Raw genomic sequence first — 25359 nt, 5'->3', positions numbered from 1 at the left:
GTTGAATAAAGCTAAAGCGAACCATGAGTTCAAGTTTCGAATTTGTTTGTGTATCTCTTTTGAGAGCAAGTGACGTCCTATAAAAGGCCAAACGTTTTAAGAGGTTATATAATACCTAGAGGACAAAAACATAAATTAACAGTTGCTCAAAAGGAGACCATCAAATGAGACAAGATCAAGAGGACGCCCTGAAAAATGTAGATTCAGTGGTAAAAATTAGCAACCTAGACCATCAAATGTGATGAAGACCAATCCAAGAAGCTATCGTAAGGGGTATTGAAAAAACGTCTGAAGTAATGATGAACGAAAATAAAGAACAAAGAAATATCCAGTTAGAATACTTGCAACAACGAAAATTACAACGAGTTAAAAACAAAAGTGAAGAACAAAGAAATTTGTGGCTAGAAGATAAGTGGCAGCAAGAATAACAGCGAGTGAAAAACGAAAGTGAAGAACAAGAAAACATACGGTTACAAGACATACAGCAACAAGGATGAGGACGAATAAAAAATAGGAACGAAGAACGAAGAAATATGCGGTTAGAAGATAAGTGGCAGCGAGAATTACAAGCGACAGCAGGAATCAGAACGTGTCAAAATGAAAGTGAAGAACAAAGAATTGTGCGGTTAGCAGACACGCGAAAGAGAGTATCAGAAGGTGTCAAAAATGACAGCAAAGAACAAAGAATACAACACAGTCACCTCGGTTTTGAAGCGTGGAAAAAACTGCGTCAGTGTGGTTCATATCGGTCAATTACTGTTTCGTGTAATCTTAGCAAAATTTTTGAATATATCCTTCTCCTTTTCACTTCAAAAAATGTTAATTTTGGTGAAAACCAATTTGGCTTTCAAAAAAGGTTGGGGTGGCAGCGCGCCCATCGTGTACTAGCTTCCCTCCTGTTGCAATCTGCTAGTAATAAATCTCCTCTTCTCATCTGTGCTCTTGATCTTTCGAAAGCTTTCGATAGTATAGTCCACTCACACACACTCAATTCAATTCAATTTATTATTCGAATAAAAACATAACACAAACATCAATAACAATAAAGATCCTAGAAGAAAACTTGTTAAGGACAAAAAAAAGAAAAAAAAGAAAAAAAGGAGAAGAAGAAGCCGACCAACACAGTAACACAGAAATTGACGACTCCTCACAAAGTCTCTTCGGGCGAGGATCATGTTCAAAGCAAAACCCAAGCAAGAAGATACTCAACAAGAATGCCTGACGACTAATTAATGTGTGACTTTTCGTTTTTAACTAATTTATCCCTTTCTAATAACATTGCTTTTAATTATTCCGATATAGAAAGTAACCAGCACTCCAACCCTATAAGCAGACCCGATGGTACCTTAACTCATACTAATTGTAGATACTTTGATATTCTCGATTTTGCTACGAATGTGAAGCCAAAACTAGTCAATAATAATTCCCTTACTGTTCTTTGTTTCAACATCAGAAGCATCCGGGATAAGTGGCTCAAGTTTAAAGATTTAATTTCATTCAATGGTGTCTGCCCTTTTGACGTAATAGGATTAACAGAGACATGGCTTTCCAATAATGATGACACTAGTGATTTTTTACTCCCTGGTTACCAAATAATCCATATGCCCAGGAGATTGACTAAGTGTTCTGGGGGTATCTCACTTTACATCCGTTCGAATGTAAGTTTTACCAGGCTATCAGAGGGCGAATCTATTTTCTCTACACAAATAAGTCTCAGATGTATTTATTCAATAATTTTTAACATAGTTATCGGCCTAAATTCCTATATACTCTCTTTGTTTTATAAACATCCTCCATTTCCGACCTCATGTTTTGTAATCTGTTTGATGATTTCTCTAATCTTATTAATCTACCCCATAAAAAGGCAATAGTTCTTGGGGAATTTAATTGTAACCTACTCAATGTTGGTAAAAATATTGAATCTGACACTTTCTTTGAATCAGTGACCGCGAGGGGTCTTCTACCCACAATTTGTTTCCCCAGTAAAGTTGATCCTGTGAGATCAACTGCCCAACTGATAGCAATGAGATGCTTCAAATCATCGGTTCTCTCCCTATTAGTTTTACACCTGATTGTCTTGGATTAAGTAATAAGCTCCTGAAGACCATATCTCCTTTTGTTTACGAGCCCATCAAGCACATTGCCAACCTATCTTTGACCCACTGAGTTTTCCCTGATTTACTAAAGTCAGTCGTTGTTATTCCAGTTCTTAAAAAGGGTGATCCAACTGAGACAGGTAATTATCATCCAATCTCTATTCTCCCTGTTATATCCAAAGTGTTCGAGAGAATTATCTTCAGACGTATGTCTCCCTTTCTGTTTGGCAGTCAGAACTGCGTTTCCTTGATTTCTTCTCATCAATATGGCTTTCGGCAAAAAATTTTCAACTTCACATGCTCTAACTGACGCCAAACAGTTCATACGCTCACAACTCGACCTTAATAAAACTGTGCTGGGCTTATTTTTGGATTTCTTCAAGGCCTTTGACACGGTCGATCATAGTATTTTAATAAATGAATTTAATAGTTGTGACATTTATGATGTTCTTCTCTCTCGCTTCTACTCTTGTATAAATTGAAGTGTACTGAGAAAGTGCTGATGTTGAGTATCCTGTTAGGGACTCAGCAATTACCTGTTTGGAGGGGTGTCCTGCAAGGCTCCGCTCTAGGCCCGATTTTATTTCTCCTATATATCGATGATCTTGTTATGAATCTGGACCTTTCAGTGTATCCTGTACTATTTGCTGATGACAGCAACTTCTTCATCACTGGCACCAATTTACCATCGGCAATAACCTCTGCCCATGTCCTTCTCGACAGAGTCCATGCGTGGTGCCTTACAAATAACATGACCATTAATAGCAAAAAAAAAGTCAATCAATCAATCAATCAATCAATCAGCCTTTTATTTTTAAATAAATGAACAAACAAAACAATTAACATGAACATTTCGACTCAACGCAATGCTTGTACGAGTCACACCCGATATTTGTAAACAAATTTATGTTTCACTATGAAATGAGAAGAGAGGAGCTGATAACATAAGAGGGGGATATAAAATTAGAAAGGAAAGAACTGAGAAGAGGTGGAGTAAAAGAAGGAGAGCGAGAGGATAAGATACAAACGAAAAATTGAGACATTAACTCGTGCATCATCCAATACTGTGTAAGAGAGGTATCGTTTTTGGAATGTGCCAAATGCTACCTCTCTTACACAGTATTGGATACTGCACGAGTTAATGTCTCAATTTTTCGTTTGTATCTTATCCTCTCACTCTCCTTCTTTGACTCCACCTCGTCTCAATTCTTTCCTTTCTAATTCTTTATCCCTCTCTTATGTTATCAGCTCTTCTCTTTTCTTTTCATAGTGTGATATAAATTTGTTTACCAATATCGGGTGTGACTCGTACAAGCATTGCTTTGAGTGGAAATGTTCATGTTAATTGTTTCGTTTGTTCATTTATTTATGTTTCGTTTGTCAAGTAGTATTATACAGAACCCCCTGCAACAAACACGTAACCCAACCTGCTCTTGGTCTCAAGTACTCCTCCAACATCATCCCACAAGTGGTGGTTGCCAAGTTTGCCAAGTGGAGGTGTATTTATTGACTCATGCTTATCATTCTCGAATCATATTTCTTACATAACAGCAATAATTTTGAGACAAGTAGCTATGATTAACCGTGTGAATTATTTTCTTCCTTCTGACATCCTAGTTACCCTCTATTATTCATTTATTTTTCCTTACTTTTTTTTTACTGCGGATCAGTTTGGGGAAATACAAACCGATCCTTCACTAAAAAACTCAAATTTGCCCAAAACCATGCCATTAAAGCAGTTTTTCGGCTTTCCTGTCTATATCCAACCCTAGATTTGTACTCAGATTTTGGAAAAGCTCCACTAGATCAAATCATACAAAAACTAAGCTTATCGCTCGCCTACTCTGCTTTCCACACTAATCTTTCTCCTCAACTACTAACCTATTATAATATTAATGATTCGGAAGCCCACTGTTGCCGTTCATCCAATAGAGTCTTTATAATTCCTAAATGCATTTCAAGTGCTGCACAGCAATCTGCCATTTACAGATCCATTATTTAACAAAATACCCTCCAGTGTTGAGGTAGCCACAAGTTTCTGCATGATGTACAACAACGTAACAAAACTTGAAAATATAATTTAATCTTTCAACTTTTAACCAATTTGCTTTAATTTTCTATGTTTTATTCTTCTATCTTTTTTTTCAGTGTCACTTAATTTTTTTTTTTATTTCCTTAACAAGTGTTCTTCTTGGGGCTTCTACCATCGTTTCAGGTGTTGGTGATTCTTTCAAATTTCTGGGGGACTTGGTAACAGTTGGGATCGTAGGAAATGTTGAGTTAGAATGGCATTCCATGCCTTCTTTGAAGGATAAAAGTTGGACCGTAGCTTTTGCCAGAATTCCTCTCCTAGGAGCGTAGTAATGGTCTTTTTTTAAGGATATTCTTCAGTTCAACTGGTTCACTACAAACCTCGATGAGATGGGAAATTGCGAGGTATATGGCTAATCTTTGCCATTTTTGATTATAATGATGAATAGCTTGTGGATTCGATAAAACTGGAAGTTGGGAAGTGGAAGGCTGCGATTTGGCGTTAAGTAGAGGAAATTGAATAGGACACTGGGTAAATAAGAGGCCTTTATCTATTGGGGGTGGGACCTGTTTCCTCTGGTCCTTGTGCCGTGTGCCCCTTATTATTACAATTTTTACAGTAGGCTTCTTTCTCAGTGCAATTTTCTGTAACGTGGCTAGCTTTACCACATTTTCGACATGATTGGAGTTAGACCCCGGCGCCGCGCCAGCGGATCGACCGAACGCCGCCGACCAGAGGCCCGGTCGACCGCCGGGCCTAATTGGAGTGACTGTCCGGGTCTAATTGGAGTGACTGTTTACAATTATTTTTGCTATGACCATGAGCTAGGCAAATTGTGCATTGTAGGGGCTTTGGTTTATAGGACTTATGGCAAAGGGCCATACAATACAAAAAACTTCTCATTGCAACTCTTTTTTGCATACAATGAGTACTGAGCGACTGGGTATGACATTGCCATCATTTTTCAAGCCAAGTCTGGTGGCTGTTGTTGGTTGGACGGGATGACCCGAAGAATCAATTAGTTCAGCTGTAAATTCCTCTATTGGTGTACCGGTGTCTACACCACAAACCACGTATTTATACTTTTCTACTTCTTCTGAAGTGGCAAAGATTTTGGAACCCTCAATGATTAGTTCCTTGGACCTTGAAAGGACTGAATCCGCAGCCTTGTGAGAGGTAAAATTCAAAAGAGTATGTATATATATATATATATATATATATATATATATATATATATATATATATATATATATATATATATATATATATATATATATATATATATATATATATATATATATATATATATATATATATATATATATATATATATATATATATATATATATATATATATATATATATATATATATATATATATATATATATATATATACTATATATATATATATATATATATACTGGGATATCTACTGGATTTTCAGTTATAGAGGTAATTTTTGGGTCACTTGAACTTACAGAGGTAAAACATAACTGCAAAATTATTTCGAGTTAAGCATGGTTTTTCTTCGACTTAAATAGGTTTTTTGAACGGGATTGAAAATAATTCAAGATATCGAGGATTTCGTGTTATCGAAGCCTGTGCCCCACATTCGCAACCAGAGGTCTATAGGCTAGAATTATATAGAGACATAATGAGAGCAGGGGCTAGGATGAGGTCAAACTAAAATCAGCCACTCCTAAAGGGGGGGGGGGGCGACCGGGGCATTTTCCCTGGTGCCAAAACTTGATGGGGCACCGTGGCCAGGGAAAGTCCTTCTTTTTTTCTACTACAGTTTTTCACTTTGATTTGACTCTTTTTTTGCTTATATTTCATGCGGGAGGAGGTACTGGAATTACTTCTTCCCATGTACCACCAAACGTAGGAACAGCTCTGCCTAAGAGCAAATTTGAAAATCTATTGAAAAGAAATTTTCTGAAAGTGATGGAATAAGAATTTTGTTATTATAGTGTTTAGCTCAGAGAAGGTGATAAAATAAACTCGGTATAGGATAGAAATCAGAGAAAAAAATATATATATCATTTAATCCCCATTCAATGGCACTGTGAAAATTAATAATTACTGTCATTGAAATTATGTCCCAGCTCCCCATTCATCCCCACTAATGGAGTCAGTTATAGACTTCATAGAGCTAATGGAGTTAGCTATGTCAAAACTTTGTAGAATTTATACTTTTTTAAATTATGATTTTAAATCCACTTCTAATGAGAAATAAGCACACACAAAAATGCAAACCCTTGAAATCAACAAACTATTCTAGATAGCATTCCGATATCTATATCAAACAATCCGAGGTAACGAACTGTAAGGAAGGAACGGTGCGGCTCAATAGTAACCCAAACTCTATGAAACGGAATTTCTATACAAATAAGATATCTCAAAAGAATTAGCTTATTACGCTGATTCCAAATATATGAGTTTCATTGAGCTTAGTGTTACCCATCAAAGGCTATGAGCCCGAGAAAAATTGCCTGATTTTTGAAAAAGGGGGAATCATACCATCAGAGTCAGCATATCAGACAACCTTACTATAGAGGTTTCAAGCTCCTATCTGCAAAAATGTGAAATTTTGTATTTTTTTCTCAGAAGAAAGATCACAGATACGTGTTTATTTATTTATTTTTCTTATGGGTGATCGTTTGAATTCAGTGGTCCTAGATTATAGGGAGAGGTTTATTCGAATGGACACAAATAAGTTTTTTCAATTGAAAGTAAGGAGCAACATTAAAACTTAAAACGATCAGAAATTATTAGGTATATGAGAGGGGTTGGGCTCTCCTCAACAACTAGCCCTTTACACTAATGTGTGAATTTTGTCCCAATTCTTTAAGAACGACTCCTGTAACACAAGGGTTATTTAATTAGAACAATAAGAAGCTTTTTCAAAAGTACAAAAAAAAAATTAAGCGTCAAGAGCGAGGTGTTGAGTAGGGACAACCCCCCCCCCCATATACGTAACAATTTCTCTTCTTTGTAAGTTTTAATGTTGCTCCTTACTTTCACTGCATATGTGACCAAAATATTTAGTATTTTCTGTGAAATTTATCCCTGTCTATTAAAAAGATTTTATCCCTATTTGAACTTTTATTTATGATAGGTAATAATAATGAAAGTGGTTATTGCATTTGAAAAGAGCATTGAATAAGGAATCAAATGGTATATTTCTGTCTTTGTACCTGATTTTTGTCCTATAGGCCTATTTTACCAGTGTTGCCTTCCATAATATCTGCCCCAACTACACAAACACAAGCAAAAATTTAGAATTAATCTACCCACAATACAGCATTGAGAAATATAAAGGATTGGCAGAAAAAATAACTTAAAAAAACTATTTATTTCATCCCAAAACAAAATCATACTTTCCAAAACAAAATCATACATTCAAACCAATGGTTTGAATTTGAGACTCGTCCAATTTTTGAAATTAGTGGTTCCACCACCACTTTGTTGGGAGCAATGGTAAAAAAATAGCGATATTGAACTGTTACATAAATGTTACTGGCGGAGAGCATCTTGTATATACACAACTTATGATTACACGTCTAGTGTAAATACTAAAAAAAAACAAAAAAAAACTTACCATTATCCTGGTTAAAACCCGAAAATAGTAAAGGATGTTTCATTTTTTCACCTGGGGTCTTCATTTCAGTCAATCAGCCAGCGTTTTGCAAAGAATAAATCCTCAGAGGTTACATACATCCCTCCCACTCATTCTTTCTGTCCTGTTCCTTACCTGTTAATAAATTCAAAATCAATTTTAGAACATGTACTGCTTGTTTGAGAAAACTATTTCAGTAAAAACAACATACACATTGAGCATATATACACAATATAAACTCTTTGCTCTAGGATATCTCCATCTGAAGAGCCACTATTCTAGACTTTTACCCTTGAAAAATACTTCTCAATCTTGGACATACGGACGCTAAAGCGTTCAAGAGTGTCGAACGACGAGCAACCAAGCTCATTGAAAAATAGCCATGATAGGCTTGGTGCAGAATATGACAATGGACTTGAACTTGAAGCTGAATGTGGAGGGGCTGATGTGCGAGATTCAAGTTCCTGCAGTTCATGCAATAATTGCATAATTGGCGCGTATTGGCTGCTACTAGGGTTCCATCCGTGGTCATCAGCCTATACTTCAGTCTTCTCATCAGCTGTGAAAGATCCTTCAGCAAACTGAAGCTTGTTAAGACAAGATTAAGAACTACAATATCAAATGATCTCTCACAAGCATTCATGTTGATGTCATATGATTGGGAGCTGCTTGATTCATTGAATATAAAGATGTTCTAGAGGACGTGAAAAGAGATTTGAAGACTTTAAAATCACTATTGTCAGTGCAGTAGCTTTTTCATCCTTCAGTCCAGTTATTTTGTTTTGTTTCTGATCAAAACATATCTTTTCTGTTCTGAAAGAAAGTAGAAAAACTCTCAGTGGTGTTAAATATCCTTGAGAAGAGGACAAGTACCATGAACGTTCTTTGGCCTAGATTTCCATGATGCAGGAAAAAAGCTCACAATTTTATACTGCTGAAAATACAATGCTGCCCTCCCTTTACGTGAAAACTTCAGCAGCACCAAGTCCAGCCAAGCATCAGGGAGATCTTGAGAAGAGGACAAGTACCATGAACGTTCTTTGGCCTAGATTTCCATGATGCAGGACAAAAGCTCACAATTTTATACTGCTGAAAATACAATGCTGCCCTCCCTTTACGTGAAAACTTCAGCAGCACCAAGTCCAGCCAAGCATCAGGGAGATCTTGAGAAGAGGACAAGTACCATGAACATTCTTTGGCCTAGATTTCCATGATGCAGGACAAAAGCTCACAATTTTATACTGCTGAAAATACAATGCTGCCCTCCCTTTACGTGAAAACCTCAGCAGCCCCCAAGTCCAGCCAAGCATCAGGGATATCTGGCACAAAAAAAAAATGATTAGATGTATCTGTCCTCTTCCTACTGTAAGCCTACTTCTTACTTAGCAGGTAGTACTAATTTGCCTGATGGCGCAAATTACGGGGAGCGCAATTTCCTCTCATTGTTCAAGGCCCATTCTGATTAAACACACACAAAAAAAAAAAAATAATTCCTTGTATATGGAGGGCCATAGGTAAGATGGCCTAAGCCAAATGCCACCTTATCTTCTTCTTCTTCTTCTTCTATTTAACAGCAGGCGAGCTTTTCAGTAATACTATTTAGCCCTTTTCCTTTTGCTTCACTCTGTGGGCTACAGAGCTACTGGCTTGATTGCCTCATATTTATTAGATATATTCAGATATCTTTCAGCAGATATTTCGACTCTAGGAGTTCAAATATAAGATGATAGATGTCGATTTCTATGCTCGGTGTGCAGGTATAGTTGACTAGGCTCTTGGCTGATAGTGGGATTTTGTGGTGTTTAAAGTATTTTAACAGTTTACAAAGCAAGGTATGTTGTGCAGACGTCAGCATATTACATTCAAATAGGCAATGGTCAATTGTTTCATTATTCATATTACAATGCCTGCAAAGAGGGGACAGGGGAATTGAACCACTTGAATTAGAAAGCTTATATGAGAATGCAAGGAAATTTAGTCTATTTGTTCCAGAACGAAATTTTGCTCCCAATCCTTCTTTCCTTCTTCTTCTTCTAGAAGAAGAAGCTCCCAATCCGCCTCTGTGTTTAGTTTATGCTTTCTTCTTCTTCTGTTAGGCTGTTTTTATCCTATTAAAGGCTATATTTTCTGAGCACTAAATATATAAAAATTATGAGAGTCCATGGAAAAATGTGTAAATAAATTGCAGTGTGGTAATATTTCAAACATAGTAGAATATTTTAATCTTAAATGATTGCAAATTCAGTAAAAATGTCAGCAAACTCAGTATTATTTTTTCAGGCATCTTTTTTTGTTTTCTTTTAGTGTGAATTACATAAACATTACCTTATCATTTATTTTTAATAATCAAATAATATAATTACTATTTAATTATAATTCATTTTTATTATGTTAATGATTTATTTATTATTTATTTTCAATAATCAAACAGCATGAATACAATTAAAATCTAATTATAAATTATTTTTACTATCCGAATAACTTAATTATTTTTATTTATTAATTTAAAAAGTTTTCTTTTGGTGTAAATTATATTTGTATTACTTTTTCATTTATTTTTCATAATTAAATAGTTTTACTTTTTTCTTCTGTTTATATTTATTTTTCAGTCTGTACTGTTGATAGTTAGAATATAGGCTACACTTCTCTGTTTTAGAACTAATCCCCTTTTCTGGTTTTTGCTTATTTTAGGGTATATTAATTTAATAATCACCAGATAAAAAATCAATTATTAGAATAAATTAGTATTGTTCGACAAAATGAGCTTAAAAAATATAGAAATATACTAGTTTAATATTAAATGCTCTTTTCAATTATAATAATTCGTTTTATTTTCAATTGGCTTATATTCTCATGGATCAAGGTTGGTGTTCTACAGCAGTAATTTATATTTGTTATCAGACTCCTTGTTTCCCCTATCCATCACCCAAAAAAACAGTGAATCTGCAACAAATCAGTTTCTATTGCAAATACAAAAAGAAGGAAAAGATTCAACTTCTTTTAATGATGGAAAGAGATGTATAATGCTCAGATCCCACCAAATAAAGAAATCAAGTGTGTTAACCATTCCTCCCATAAGTGGCTTATGGGAGTAGCATTTCACAATGCAAGAACTGCAGACCAACAGCAAAACAAGTGTGGAGTGGAGGTCATTCTACAATGAGGTGCTGAAGCATTTGCCAGGACACCAGGAGCCAACAGGAGACATTGTTGTCAAAATGGATGAAATTCTATTGATTCAACAAAAATACAATAGGGAAAGGTCTCTAAACCAGGTTTAAGTATTTGGAGGGATCAAGAGGGCCAGCAAAGGAAAATTTATAATCTGTCTCCTAGAAGGTGGTGAGACTTTGAAAAGAGACAAAGAAACCCTAATCTGTCTCATAAAGAAAGACATAAGGATGGGTTCAATAATTATGGGTGACTGCTGGTAAGCATACTCTAGACTATCAGAGCTCAGCTATACTCAAAACCAGATAAATCACTCTGAGAACTGTGTTGACCCTGAGGATGTGACCCTCCATAGCCAACGGATTGAGATACTACCACATAGTGCTCTTCGAAAAAAGCTGCAAAACGTCAGGGATGAAGAGCCTGTACCAGACACATTATATGGCTAGATTTCTCTCCCTCAAAAACCTACAGGCCAGAAGAGCACTTTCATTATTTTTTTTATCTAATCTGGGGAGTTTTACCCTCTCTGGGTCAGAGCCCTTGCCTCACAGTGCCATGGGGGAAGAACCCACCCCGGGAATAGATTGAGATGAAGAGGACCTCCTGCTGGTTTTAGTCTATGAGGATGTTTAACTGTATCATCAAAGGTACATCTCCCTTTTTTTAACTTTTATAATTATTGATTTCATTTTTATGCACATTTGTAGAAGGACAACAATCTTTTTTTTTCTACATCCCTATTGCTTGCTTCCTATGTTTGCTATCCTAACACTGAGCAATTTTGGTGCTCTGAAAACACAACCTTTAATAGGAAAAAAGCAGCAAAGAGTAAAAATGGCAAACTTAAATGAATTTTAAATTGTGTATCCAATTGGATTGTGAAAAATTGACGCATGTGGATGCTAAAACCTTAACAAAATGGATTTGTAATTATATATAAGATTTTAACCAATATTTTAAAATTTATCTATAGCCAAAACAAGACAGAGGGGTATTGCCTTTAAAGGTCCATAAAGGGCTTAAAATTGAATATCTAAGTAAAGCTATTATTATGTTTGGAAAGAGCACAAAACAGGCATCAAATGGGGTAAACATGCAGTTTAAAACATAATTTAGCACAAAACTATGCACAAAGAGCACAAAACAGGTATGAAATGGGGTAAACATGCAGTTTAAAACATAATTTAGCTAGGATGAAAGTGAATGTCAGTTGATGCATCTTTTATGCTTTTTCATAGTTCAATAATTGCTTCTGGGGCAAATTGCATCTTGAGCCCTTAAAGGGGTCCCAAAAGTTTTGTATTTTTGTGACCACACAAAAAAGTTATCAATACTAGTACAGGCTTGGAAATGGGATAAAAACATACCATTAGTCTCTAAATTGTTCAAAAGTAATGCACTCCAATGATACTTTTTGAGCTGTCATGGAGCTGTAGCAACAGACAAAGCTATGTTTTTCATTGCAGACTTCTGCTTTTACTTCAAATCAAGTGCTAGATTACCAGGATTGTTCAAACAATTCATTTGTTGAAATACCTAAAAACTTACCCACTAGTATCTTGCAACTATACATCATAAATATAAGAGTGTTAGGTTTGTGAAAATACTCCTCACAAGATATATTTTGCACATCCCCTAGAAGTCTAAAATTTCCATGCAAACTTATTATAAACAACAAGCTTAGAAACTTTTCTGATTTAACAATTAAAGGCTTTGGTTTTAGTATGTCTCTGTTTTCAAGCCATTATGTAGCTATTTAATTACTGTGTATTAGATTGCAGAAGATAACAATAAAAGATATCAACCTTTGGGATCTAAGTGTACCTCCAGAATTATTTTCATCAATGGTAAAAGTTTCAGCATATCTAGAGAGCATCCCTTCTAAATTTTTATTGAAGATTTACCTTTAATTGGTTGCATAGAGCATAGAATTACCCCATGTACTTTTATTTTTGAGATTTCACGATAACCCTTAGGTCTACACCGTTGTGGTTCCATGCAATTTTTAAACATCATATGAAAATCTTTGATGAGTTAGTCAACTTCTGGCATCAATCCAGAAAGGAGGTAAGCGGGATCTGGGGTAGTTTTTACCCCACTAAACACTTACATAACACAAAAAAAACTATCAGGGTCAAATATTTTGAAAAACAGTTGTTAGAGGGTTTGAATGGCTAACATTTGATAAGGAAACTATGGTTGCACTACTTCCATAATTTACATTTTCTTAAATACAGATACTGATGGTCTTTCCTCATTTTTAGCAGGAAATATAGTGTTGCAACTGGTCCAAAAGTAATTGTTACCAAGAAGATGAATATTTTTATCCTCCTTTGACTTTCCATTTTATCCCTTACTTTTTTTTCAAAGTCAAAATTCACAGAACTCCTTGAAAGACACACAGATTGATCATATGAAGGTGAAAGGTTGCAATAGAAATCCTAATTTTCAGGTTAAACATTAGTTCAAAACTTAGGCTACTATTCTATTATAAATCTAACATAGCCTACTAGGCCAATTTGATTTTTACATACTGCCACCTCTTTCTCTTCTGTGTTAAATATTGTAACATGCCATGAATAGATATGAACTTAAAGAACAAAAATACCTGTAAAAATCAATGCTAGCATCATTATTTTATAAAAATTTTGATGCTGTCTCTGAGTACATAACTGTACAACCATCACAAAGAGAAATGATTGATTTTCAACAAATTTGGGTTGGTAAATGACAACTAACAATGATGTTGTTTTCTTGATGCTCCTCTGTTTATACCAAATTTTTTACAAATACAAAATTCAGCACTATTGTTAGTCAGCAGCAAAGTTTCAAGTAAAAAAAATTCAGTGCTATTGTTAGTTGACTGCAAAAAACACAGGCTTAAATTGAAACATCAGGAAAACAGTTTACATAAGAGTTCTCAATTGAATTTGTATTGTGATAAATAAGTATCTTTAGAGCATATTACTTCTGAACAATTTGTTTTTAGACTAATAGTATGTTTTCAACCACTTTCCAATACCTTTACTAGTGTTGATAACTTCTTTGTGTGGTTACAAAAATAAGATACCTTTGGGACCCATTTAAGGACCCAAGATGCAATTAGACCCAGAAGCAATTATCATTAAACTATGAAAGAGCATAAAAAAACATCAAATGAAACATTCACTTTCATCCTAGCTAAATTATGTTGTAAGCTTTAGATTTCCCTACAAAGATAGGTTCACCAAATTTATAGCTCAGTTATAGAAACATCTCTAAATTTACCAACTGCTTTAATGCCATAGTGATACCAAAACTATCTATAACCTATCATTGTAAAATTCTAGCTTAGCTACTTCTTTCTATCTTGAAAAGGGGTTAGGTTAGGAAAATGAAACTTTCAGTAATAAATCTAGGGCCCAAAATATACTCTGTGAAGGTATTAACAAGCTTCTACACTAACCCTCTTCTGATTTCTAGGTCTTAGAAATTTGCCTACTCAACATCCATTGAAATTTTGACAAAACAACATTTTACCTTAATTTTCAGTTTCTTTTTCTCTGGCTGAAAATGCAATTCCTTTTATTTGAGTAGAAATTTAAGCCATATCAAAGTTGTTGTTTTTATTCCTAAATTTAGGATATATATTTGCAGATCTTTGAAACCTCATAAATTAGGATTGAGCAAAGTTGTAAAGCTGAAAACAGTTTTCTTGCACTTTATTTAAACAGAAGATCTGTTTTGCAAGGTTTCACTTTGATCACACAAAGATTTTTGAAGGTCATAAAAGGTCATTACTCTCTATAGGAAGGAGTAGAGGTAGGTACTTCAAATACCTTCCCAGGATATACTTTAATCTGTAGACGTCCATGAAAGTTTCATTTTCCTAACCTAACTGCTTTCCAAGATAATGAAAAGTAGCTATGTTGACCTGTCAAGTAGCCTAGTCCATGGGTGCCCATAAGCTGAATTTTAGGGGGGGACCTACCTGGTCTAATTGGCACTTCCAATGTTTTGTAGGCCTAATAGAAATCTCAAAACAAAAATATAAGGTAGAATCATTCAGCCAGGGGGGGGGTCTGGAACCCCCTTCTGCCCCCCACATGGGTGCCCATGGCCTAGTGAACTTTCTAAGACTTAGAAATTGGAACAGAGTTAACATAAAAGCTTGGTAATACCTTCCCAGAGCATATTTTTGGCCCTGGATACATCACTGAAAGTTTCATCTTCTTAACCTAACCCCTCTCCAAGATAGTGAAAAATAGTTGAACTAGAATTTTATCTGTTCTATAGGCCTAGGCTATATTTCCACATTAGGGAGACTGAAAAATAGTTAAACTAGAATTTTATCTGGCCTATAGGCCTATATTTGCACATTAGGGAGACTGGGGAGGGGGAGTAAAATATGGCAGGACTGTATACAATATGTGTTAGCTATAATTATTCTACATATTTTTGCATGTTTTTTAATATGTTTTTTTATGCTGCATGTTTTTTTAATATGTTTCCTCCTCTATAGCCTAGGTACTTAACTAAGTATATACTGTTTACTCTAATTATCATAAACTATTAGTAGATCTAATGTTTAACAGCATTTTCACAAGTCATTTTTGGTCTTATTTCATTTTCTAGTAGCCTATCTTCTTAGCCTACCTCTACCCTATTGAGTAGCCTAGTGATATATTACAAACATAAAAAGATCTGTACTAAATGCATAGGCAATATGATAGGCAAGAGGCTGTTGCAAAATTAGCCTATAAAGAAAAATATGGCCATTTGTCTCCAGAGTAGTAGCCTATATTTAGGCTACCTAAGTGACAAAACTTCAACTTTGGCCTAGAGTCCACATCCGGCCCTGGAAATCACACTGCCAATGGATACAGCCCAAGAGGGGAAAATGTCATAAAAGGCCTTGTTAGCCTAAACTATATAGGCCTACATAAACCTTTACAACAAAAATTTTAGTACATTAAGCGGATTAGAATAATTTCATTATTGGTTTACTTATATGCAGATGAGCTGACTAGATGACACTACTTGTATAAGAATCCCATGGGCCGTCGTTTTACTTTCGAACTTTGAGTTTTCGCAACTCAGGTTATTTGAGGTTTGGGTTATTTGAGGTTTGGCTCACGCATGTTTCAGTGGAGTCAGTGAGTAGTCACTTAGAGATGCTGGGAGTTTCATTTATGAACTTTAGAGTTTTGACAAATATTGTTTTAGCTGGTCAGATATAGGGATGGAAAAAGGGCGATTGGAACGTTTGGGCCCAATCAGGCCCCGTGTTTGAAAGGACCCCACTCCACCATAAAAATTAAAAATTGATTCTTAAAATTGTGAAATGTTCTCAACAATTCCAATAAGTCTTGTTTCTTGTGAGAGATCATTTTCCAGGCTAAAACCACTTAAAAAAAGTGTTTCATACCAAAAATAAATCAGGATAGACTAAATATTTTACCAATTATGTTGACTGAAAGTGAATACACAAGGGTAATATATTTTAAAACTGTTTTAGAAGCATTTGCTGAACAAAAACTTAGAAATATGTAAATCCATATGCCCATATTCGGTGATGTAAAGTTCAAAAGGCATTTTCAGTAGTTTCATAATATCTAGGGGACACAAACGTAAGTTAACGTTAGCACAAAAAAAGAACAGAAGAGGACAAAACCGTAAGGTTAAAAAGAACAAACTGGACCATCAAATGAGATAAGATGAATAGAACCAAATGAGAAATGTAATGTATGACAGGTGATAATGAACAACCTAGACCACCAAAAGTGACAAAAGCTGTACTGATAAAGGACTTGTGCATACAATGTTCACACTCGAGAACAAACCGGTTTTATCTGTCATCAGAAACAAGTGACGGGTGACAGAATACATTGAACTTCTATAGTTTGGGCTTTAAATTTGCACATTAGAGGGTGGGTGTGGGGTAAAGTATTTGGACAGCGTAAAGTTAGAAAACAATTCTCACTTCATAATATGTAGAATAATTGTAGTTAACACATTTTGCTTGCAGAACCACTATACTTTACCCCCCCCCTAATGTGCAAAAATATAGCCCAAATTTGTTTCTAATGTATTATATTTACATTATGTTTTGGTATATTTCATTAGGATTGACCTGAATTCACTTCTCAACTGTGTATCATTATGCACACAAGTACCAAAAGAATATTATGTTAGAAGAACAGCAACCATCACAATCTTCGATGCCAACAAAATATGGCATAAAACCCAGTAAAAACCAACAAAGATGCCATAAACTAAACAAGGGTTATTTACATGTCATTTGGACCCTTGAACTCTATATGTACTCACTGTAGAGTCCTCCATTATCCCACAGGAAAAGTAGCAAACAAACAATGATTTATTTGGGGACTGCTGCCTGCTTGGTCAAATTGCATTTTTGCATGAACAATTTCCAAATGATTTTGTTTGACCTGTTACAAGACATCAAATGCTCTCAAAAGAGTTCCACAAGCAAATACGAAACTGGAACTCATGTTTCGCTTTAGCTTCATTCAACGTAAGCGATGATCGAACCAAAAATGGTCGTAATGTTTTAAGCATCAAAATAGCTGGGCAAATCTACAACAAAATCAATTTAGTGGCCCACACATCACAGACCACTGAAGGTGATTTTGAACCATATTCATATGGCCAAATCTACCTTTCAGAACCAAATAGAAATGTTCGCCTTTAAAATCTTTTAAATTATTAGATCAGTCGTAACCCAATAGACCTCCAGGAAGAAATATTGTGAGACACAAACAGCTATGCTAAAGGTTACTTGAAAATGTAATATATATATATATATATATATATATATATATATATATATATATATATATATATATATACATATATATATATATATATATATATATATATATATATATATATATATATATATATATATATATATATATATATATATATATATATATATATATATATATATATATACATACATATATAATTTCTGAGACCACACTGGCTAATCATGATAAACAAAAAATCGCGAAGAAGGAAACGAGGACAATTAACAGCCAGTGAAAAAATTGAAAAATTATGCAAATATTTCGGTCAAGACCTCCGCTTGACCGTCCTCAGTGCAGAATAAAACTGATAAAAATATAAAACCAAACCTTAAAATAAAAACACCAAACTAAAATTGGAAGACCCTTTCCTAGTAACGGTGAAAGGGTTACCCTTTCACCGTTACTAGGAAAGGGTCGTCCAATTTTAGTTTGATGTTTTTGTTTTAAGGTTTGGTTTTATATTTTTATCAGTTTTATTCTGCACTGAGGACGGTCAAGCGGAGGTCTTGACCGAAATATTTGCATAATTTTTCAATTTTTTCACTGGCTGTTAATTGTCCTCGTTTCCTTTCTTCGCGATTTTTTGTTTATAATATATACATATATATATATATATATATATATATATATATATATTTATATATATATATATATATATATATATATATATATATATATATATATATATATATATATATATATATATATATATATATATATATATATATATATATATATATATATATATATATATATATATATATATATATATATATATATATATATATATATATATATATATATATATATATATATATATATATCATACTCAGGCTCTTTGAAAATTAGAACCAGAGCAAAAGGTGGCCTTCTATAAGGATGGCGGTTTCAAATTACACCTCTTAGAAAGATTGAATGTCTTCTAGCAAGTTATGGCTTTATAGACTTTTGCTCTCTCTGCAGCAAGACTGTCTCCTTTTAAGAATATGTTGGAAAGTCACTGCTATGTTAATCGTGGGAAAAGAATCGAGTAGCTTCCTTATCTCCTGAAATAACTTTCCTTTGCATTCCAGGTTATAGATTTTTATAAGTTTAAGAGCAGTTCAACAATCCGAAAAGCTTGCTGTCTTACATAAGCGAGATAGAACTTTGTTGAAAACCTTCAACGACTCAAATATTGCTGCCAGTTCAGCAATCAAAAGTGTAGAGTCTAGTGGAAGAGACCTAAGAATGGTCAGAGAGGCATCTGAAATTATTGCTGCTGCAGTGGGTTTATTTCCTACTAGGGACCAATCAGTTTAAACAACTAGATGATTGTTTTGAATCTGTTGCTTTTTCTGTAAGAGTTAAGCTCTGCTTAGCTATGTTGGATACTCCTCTACTTGTCTTGTATATGCTCAACAATGATCAGTTTGAAAAAGAGGGCTGAAAATACTTTCTAAGACGCAATCCAAGTTGGATTCTGTAGCCAAGCGCTACGAAAAAAAGTGAAAATACGGTATCTCTCTCCATTAGTTTGAATCCTGGTATAATATTTGACAGCGGTTTTGGTTATTGTTTCGCTTATGGACATAATTCCTGCTAATTTTCTGGTACGTTCACAAGAAGTGTATTTACAAACCAATGCCCGTTCTGAGTACCATGCTCTAGATCATTTCAAACTGTGACAAGGTTTGTCTGTGGGCTTAAGGGCCACGGGGTTGGCCACGGTCTCAAGCCTGATATACTTCTTTCAAAAATCTGATTTTCCATCGAGAAAGAAATTTGGGATAGTATAGAACCTTCTTTCTTATACCAAAACTTTTTACTCACTCTCTCTAGAGAGATCTCTGCTAAGTAAAAAAAAATGATGAAAGTAATTCTATATAGAACAAAAGATCAAAATCTTACTGTGACAAGTCAAGATCGCAAAAAGTACTGTTGATTGCAATCAACTAATGCAAAAACCAACGACTAACCTCCAACACTGAGGTGCAAAGGCTCTGACCAATAAAAATCAAGGCATGTGAATTGCCCATTCAATTGAAGCACAAAACTTACCATTGGCCTTTCCAAGCTAATTTTATTCCTGCATGAGTCTCTAAGATCCTGCATTTTTTTTCAGAGGCTTTCTTAATTACTGAATTCTTTAAAGACATCTCGTGATCGGTTAACCGGATGCGAATACTAACAAGGAAAAGATTTTTAATAAATAGCTAAGACTAGGACCAGGATTCAAGTTATGAAATTAAAGAGAAACAAAATTAAGCTTATAAAAAAGGGCATTTATTTTATAATCGGAGCCAAGAACCCTAACAAATAGCCATATGCAACTGGGAGTAATGATGCTCGTCTGGATTTAGTTCCCTTGCAAATTTGCGCATGAACAACAACCTCCATGTACCTTTGGTATTTGGCTAGCCACCGGAGAACCAAATGCACCTAGGAATAGTTGGGTTGGCAGCCCTCCTTCCGAAACTTTTATTATTACGAATGGAACCAGAAATTCAACCTCGGATACATCAACTCAAATTGCTTTTCGACCCCGGACCACACAAGGAAGATTCCTTCTGAACATTGTTGACCAGCGTGGCATTAATGTGACCATCTGGAATGTCCTGACAATGAAGGAACCCGGTTCAAAGCTTCTATTAGGCAAAGAAATAAAAAAATATAAAGTGAATATAGCTGGAATCACTGAAACACATCTCCCCGGTAATGGTGAAGAGGGCATTGGCGAAGGGTGCACACTGCTCTGGTATGGCGGCAGTCGGAAAAGAGAAGGCGTTGGCCTAGTGCTGAACAGTGCCACACGCAATACCCTCCTGTCATTCGCAGCTGTAACACCCAGGCTCCTGTGAGAAAGTTTCGATGGGTTATCATAGGCAGCGCAATAGTGCTGCCTAAGTAAAGAACGATGTTGGCACAATGTATTAGTATTGTATTTCTTTTTCTTCCATGCCAGGGCAGTTCGTATCGAATGAGTTGTCGTTGAAACTTCGAAAAGGGCTCATTCCATTGGAAATTGGAATTTCTAGTGCCCTTTTTAATAGTCGAAAGTGATTGGAAGGCAGCTATTACCCTTTCCACGCCCACGATTTCCACAAAGACATCGAATGAAAATTTTGAAACAGCCATTTTGTTCAGCTTAGTTGATTTCCATATAGAAATTATGTTTTTGAGGAGGACACTCCCCCACAGCCCTGAGGGCAAGGGTTTTAAGTTTTGCGCTGAGGACATATAAGAACGATGTTGGCACAATGTATTATTTATTATTTTTTCTCTTTAGACCAGGGCATTTTGTATCGAAGAAGTTGTCGTAGAAACTTCGAAAATGGCTCATTCAATTGGAAATTAGAGAGGCTTGTGCCCTCCAACGTAGTTGAAAGTTCTGGAAATTAGGTCTTTGATTATGACAACCCTCCCACAGCCCTCAGGGTAAGGGCTGTAAGTCATGCCCTGGGAGCATAAAAGGTTTTTTTTTATAGAAAGCGTTGTTGCAGAAACTACAAAAAGGACTCATTCGATTGGAAAATTGAAATGGCCAGTGCCAATTTTAACAGACGAAAGTGATTGGAAGGCAACTAAAACCCCTTCCACGCCCACCATTTCCCCAAAAACATCCAATAAAAATTTTGAGATAGCCATTTTGTTCAACGTAGTTGAAAGCTCTGGAAATTATACCTTTGAGGAGGACACTCCCACCACAATCTTCAGGGCAAGGGTTTTAAGTTAGGCCCTGGGGGCATATAAAGTTTTTATGGAAATCTTTACCGTAGACACTTGAAATAGGGCTCATTCGATTGGAAATTTAAAGGGCTAGTGCCCTTTTAATAGTCGAAAGTGATTGGAGGGCAACTAACTCCCCTCTCACGCTCACCATTTATCCAAACACATACAATAAAAATTTTGAGATAGCCATTTTGTTCAACATAGTTTAAAGTTCTGGAAATTATGTCTTTGAGGATGACAATCCCTCCCCCTCAAAGCCTTCAGGGAAAGGGTTACAAGTTATGCCCAAGGGGCATATAAGGTTTTTATTGAAAGCTTTGTCATAGAAACTTGAAAAAGGGTGCATTCGATTGGAAAATCAAAGAGGTAGTACCCTTTTTAATAGTCGAAAGTGATTGGAGGGCAACTAACCCCCTTCTCACGCCCACATTTTCCCCAAACACATCCAATCAAAATTGTTACATAGCCATTTTGTTCAACGTAGTTGAAAGTTTTGGAAATTATGTCTTTAAAGATGACAACCTCTCCCCCCACCAGAACCTCAAGGGAAGTGTTTTAAGTTATGCCCTGGGGGCATATAAAGTTTTAATAGAAAACGTTGTCGTAGAAACTCAAAAAGGGCGTATTCGATTGGAAACTGAATTGGCTAGTGCCCATTTTTAATAGTCGAAAGTAATTGGAGGGCAAGTAATCCCCCTCTTATACCCATCATTTTCCCCATCACATATAATAAAAATTTTGACATAGCCATTTTTTTCAATGTAGTTGAAAGTTCATAGATTTAGGTCCTTGAGGAAGACAACCCCTCCACAGCCCCCAGGGCAAGGGTTTTAGGTTATGCCCTGGGGGCATATAAGGTTCTTATAGAAAAATTTGTCGTAGAAACTTCACTAAGGGCTTATTCATTTTGAAACTGAAAGGGTTAGAGCACTTTTTAATAGTCGAAAGTGATTGAAGAGCAACTAACCCTTCCCCCCTCACGCCCACCATTTTCCCAAACTCATCCAATTAAACTTTAGAATATTTATTTTGTTCAAAATAGTTGAAAGTTCTGGAAATTAGGTCTTTGAGGATGACCCTCCCCCCGCACAACCTTCAGGGCAAAGGTTGTAAGTTATAATCTGGGGGCATATAAGGCTTTTATAGAAAGTTTTGTCGTAGAAACTTCAAAAGAATTCATTTGATTGGAAATTGACAGGGCTAGTAAGGATTTCATAGAAGGCGTAGTCGTAGAAACTTCAAAACAGGCTCATTCGATTGGAAATTCAAAGTGCTAGTACCCTTTATAATAGTCGAAAGTGATTGAAGGGCATCTAACCCCCCTCTCACACCCACTATTCCCCAAACAAATTGAATCAAAATTTTGAAATGGCCATTTTGTTTAACGTAGTTTCAAGTTCTGGAAATTAGGTCTTTGAGGATGACAATCCCCCCCCCCCAAAAAAAAAGAACCTCGGAGACAGGATTGTAAGTTATGCCCTGGGGGCATTTAAGGTTTTTATTATAAGGTTTAATATTTTTATCCTACCACTGCTATTACAATTACCACTATTCCACGGCATCGCACCTATCATAGGCAGCTCAGTAGTGCTGCCTAAGTAAAGAATAACGTGGGCACGATGTATTATTTATTTATTTTTTGATTTCTTGGTCTTAGGCCAGGGCACTTCGTATCAAAGGAGTTGTCGTAGAAAATTCAAAAAGGGCTCATTCGATTGGAAATTGGAGTGGTTTGTGCCCTTTTTATTAGCGGAAAGTGATTGGAAGGCAACTAACACCCCTTCCGCGCCCATCATTTCCCCAAACACATCCAATCAAAATTTTGAGATAGCCGTTTTGTTCTACGTAGTTGATTTCCAGATAGAAATTATGTTTTGAGGAGGACATTCCCCCCACAGCCCTTAGGGCAAGGGTTTTAAGTTATGCCCTGGGGGTATATAGGCTTTTTATAGAAAGTATTGTCGTAGAAACTTCAGAAAGGGCCCTTTCTATTGGAAATTTCCATCAAAATTGCCATCCAATCAAAATTTTGAGATAGCCATCATGTTCAGCGTAGTTGATTTCCAGAAATTATTTAAATAGAAATTATTTTTTTGAGGTGGACACTCCTCCACAGCCCGCAGGGCAAGGGTTGTACGTTATGCCCTGGGGGGACATAAGGTTTTTATTATAAGGTTTATTATTTGTATCCTACCACTGCTATTAAAATTGCCACTTGTCCACGGCGTTGCACCTATCATAGGTAGCACAGTAGTGCTGCCTAAGTAAAGAACAACATGGGCACAATGTATTGTTTATTTATTTATATTTTTGGTTTCTTGGTCTTAAGCCAGGGCACTTCGTATCAAAGGAGCTGTCGTAGAAACTTCGAAAAGGACTCATTCGATAGGAAAAGGGAGTGGTTTGTGCCCTTTTTAATAGCAGAAAGTAATTGGAAGTCAACTAACATCCCTTCCGCGCCCATCATTTCCCCAAACACATCCAATAAAAATTTTGAGATAGCCATTTTGTTCTACGTAGTTGATTTCCAGATAGAAATTATGTTTTGAGGAGGACACTTCCCCCACAGCCCTCAAGGCAAGGGTTGTAAGTTATACCCTGGGGGCATATAAGCTTTTTATAGAAAGCATTGTCGTAAAAACTTCAGAAAGGGCTCATTCGATTGGAAATTTCCATCAAATTACCATCCAATAAAAATTGTGAGATAGCCATTATGTTCAGCGTAGTTGATTTCCAGAAATTATTTAAATAGAAATTATTTTTTTGAGGTGGACACTCCTCCACAGCCCGCAGGGCAAGGGTTGTAAGTTATGTCCCGGGGGCATATAAGGTTTTTTATAAAAAGCGTTTTCGTACAAAACTTCAAAAAAGGCTCATTTGATTGGAAATTCAAGGGGCTAGTGCCCTTTCTAATAGATGAAAGGGATTGGAGGACAACTAACCCCCCTCTCACGCCCAGCTTTTCCCCGAATATATATAATCAAAATTTTGACATAGCCATTTTGTTCAATGTAGTTGAAAGATCTGGAAATTAGGTCTTTGAGGATGACAACCCCCTCCCACAGCCCTAAGGGCAAGGGTTGTAAGTAAGTGCCCTGTGGTCATATAAGTTTTTTTTTATAGAAAGTGTTGTCGTAGGAATTTCAAAAAGGACTTATTTGATTTGAAATTGAAATGGATAGTGCCCATTTTAATAATCGAAAGTGATTGGAAGCCAACTAACACCCTTTCCACGCCCACCATTTATCCAAACACAACCAATCAAAATTTTGAAATAACCATTTTGTTACAAGTAATTAAAAGGTCCGGAAATTATATCTAAGAGGATGAAACTCCCCCCACAGCCCTCAGGGTAAGGGTTGTAAGTTATGCCCTGGGGGCATATAAGATTTTTATTGAAAGCTTTGTCGTACAAACTTGAAAAAGGGCTTATTCAATTGGAAATTTAAAGTGCTAGTGCCCCTTTTAATAGTCGATAATAATTTGAGGGCAACTAACCCCTCTCTCACGCCCATCTTTTCCCCAAACACATCCAAGCAAAATTTTTGGATAGTCATTTTGTTCAACAAAGTTAAAAGTTTTAGAAATTAGGGCTTTGAGGATGATACCCCCCTCAGAGCAATCTGGGCAAGGGTTATAAGTTTAGCTCTTGGGGCATATAAGGTTTTTATCGATAGTGATGTTGTAGAAACTTCAAAAAGGGCTCATTCTATTGGAAATTAGAAGGGCTTGTGCCCTTTTTAATATTCGAAAGTGATTGCAGGATAACTAACACCCCTCTCACACCCACCACTTCCCCAAATACATCCAATCAAAATTTTCAGACAGCCACTTTTTTCGACCTAGTTAAAAGAGTGGAAATTATGTCTTTGAGGTTGACACTCCTTCACAGACCTCAGGGCAAGGGTTGTAAG

At 35.7% G+C, this 25359-nt stretch overlaps 1 protein-coding gene across 2 annotated transcripts in view; it reads right to left on the bottom strand.

The window, feature by feature from the left end:
* The window catches only part of LOC148939842 (WD repeat domain phosphoinositide-interacting protein 3), a 48626-nt gene extending 32707 nt beyond the window's left edge, over nt 1–15919 (bottom strand). Inside the window, exons 1-2 of one of the 2 annotated variants that reach the window (XM_089105851.1) lie at nt 15873–15919; nt 7731–7883 (exon numbers count right to left, since the gene is read on the bottom strand). In XM_089105851.1, coding sequence (XP_088961977.1) covers nt 7731–7794 — 64 coding nt within the window. In that variant the 5' untranslated portion in view covers nt 7795–7883; nt 15873–15919. Of the gene's footprint in view, nt 1–7730; nt 7884–15714; nt 15848–15872 lie in introns of those variants that run through there. The other variant, XM_089105852.1, reaches the window with a different exon arrangement.
* Between the last annotated feature and the right edge of the window lie 9440 nt (nt 15920–25359).

This window comes from Artemia sp. Qi Xiang Cuo, chromosome 20, assembly GCF_049724085.1.
Source record: "Artemia sp. Qi Xiang Cuo chromosome 20, ASM4972408v1, whole genome shotgun sequence".
NCBI classification, from domain to species: domain Eukaryota; kingdom Metazoa; phylum Arthropoda; class Branchiopoda; order Anostraca; family Artemiidae; genus Artemia; species Artemia sp. Qi Xiang Cuo.
The sequence above is the reverse complement of the archived record's forward strand: the minus strand, read 5'-3'. Positions and strand labels throughout refer to the sequence as shown.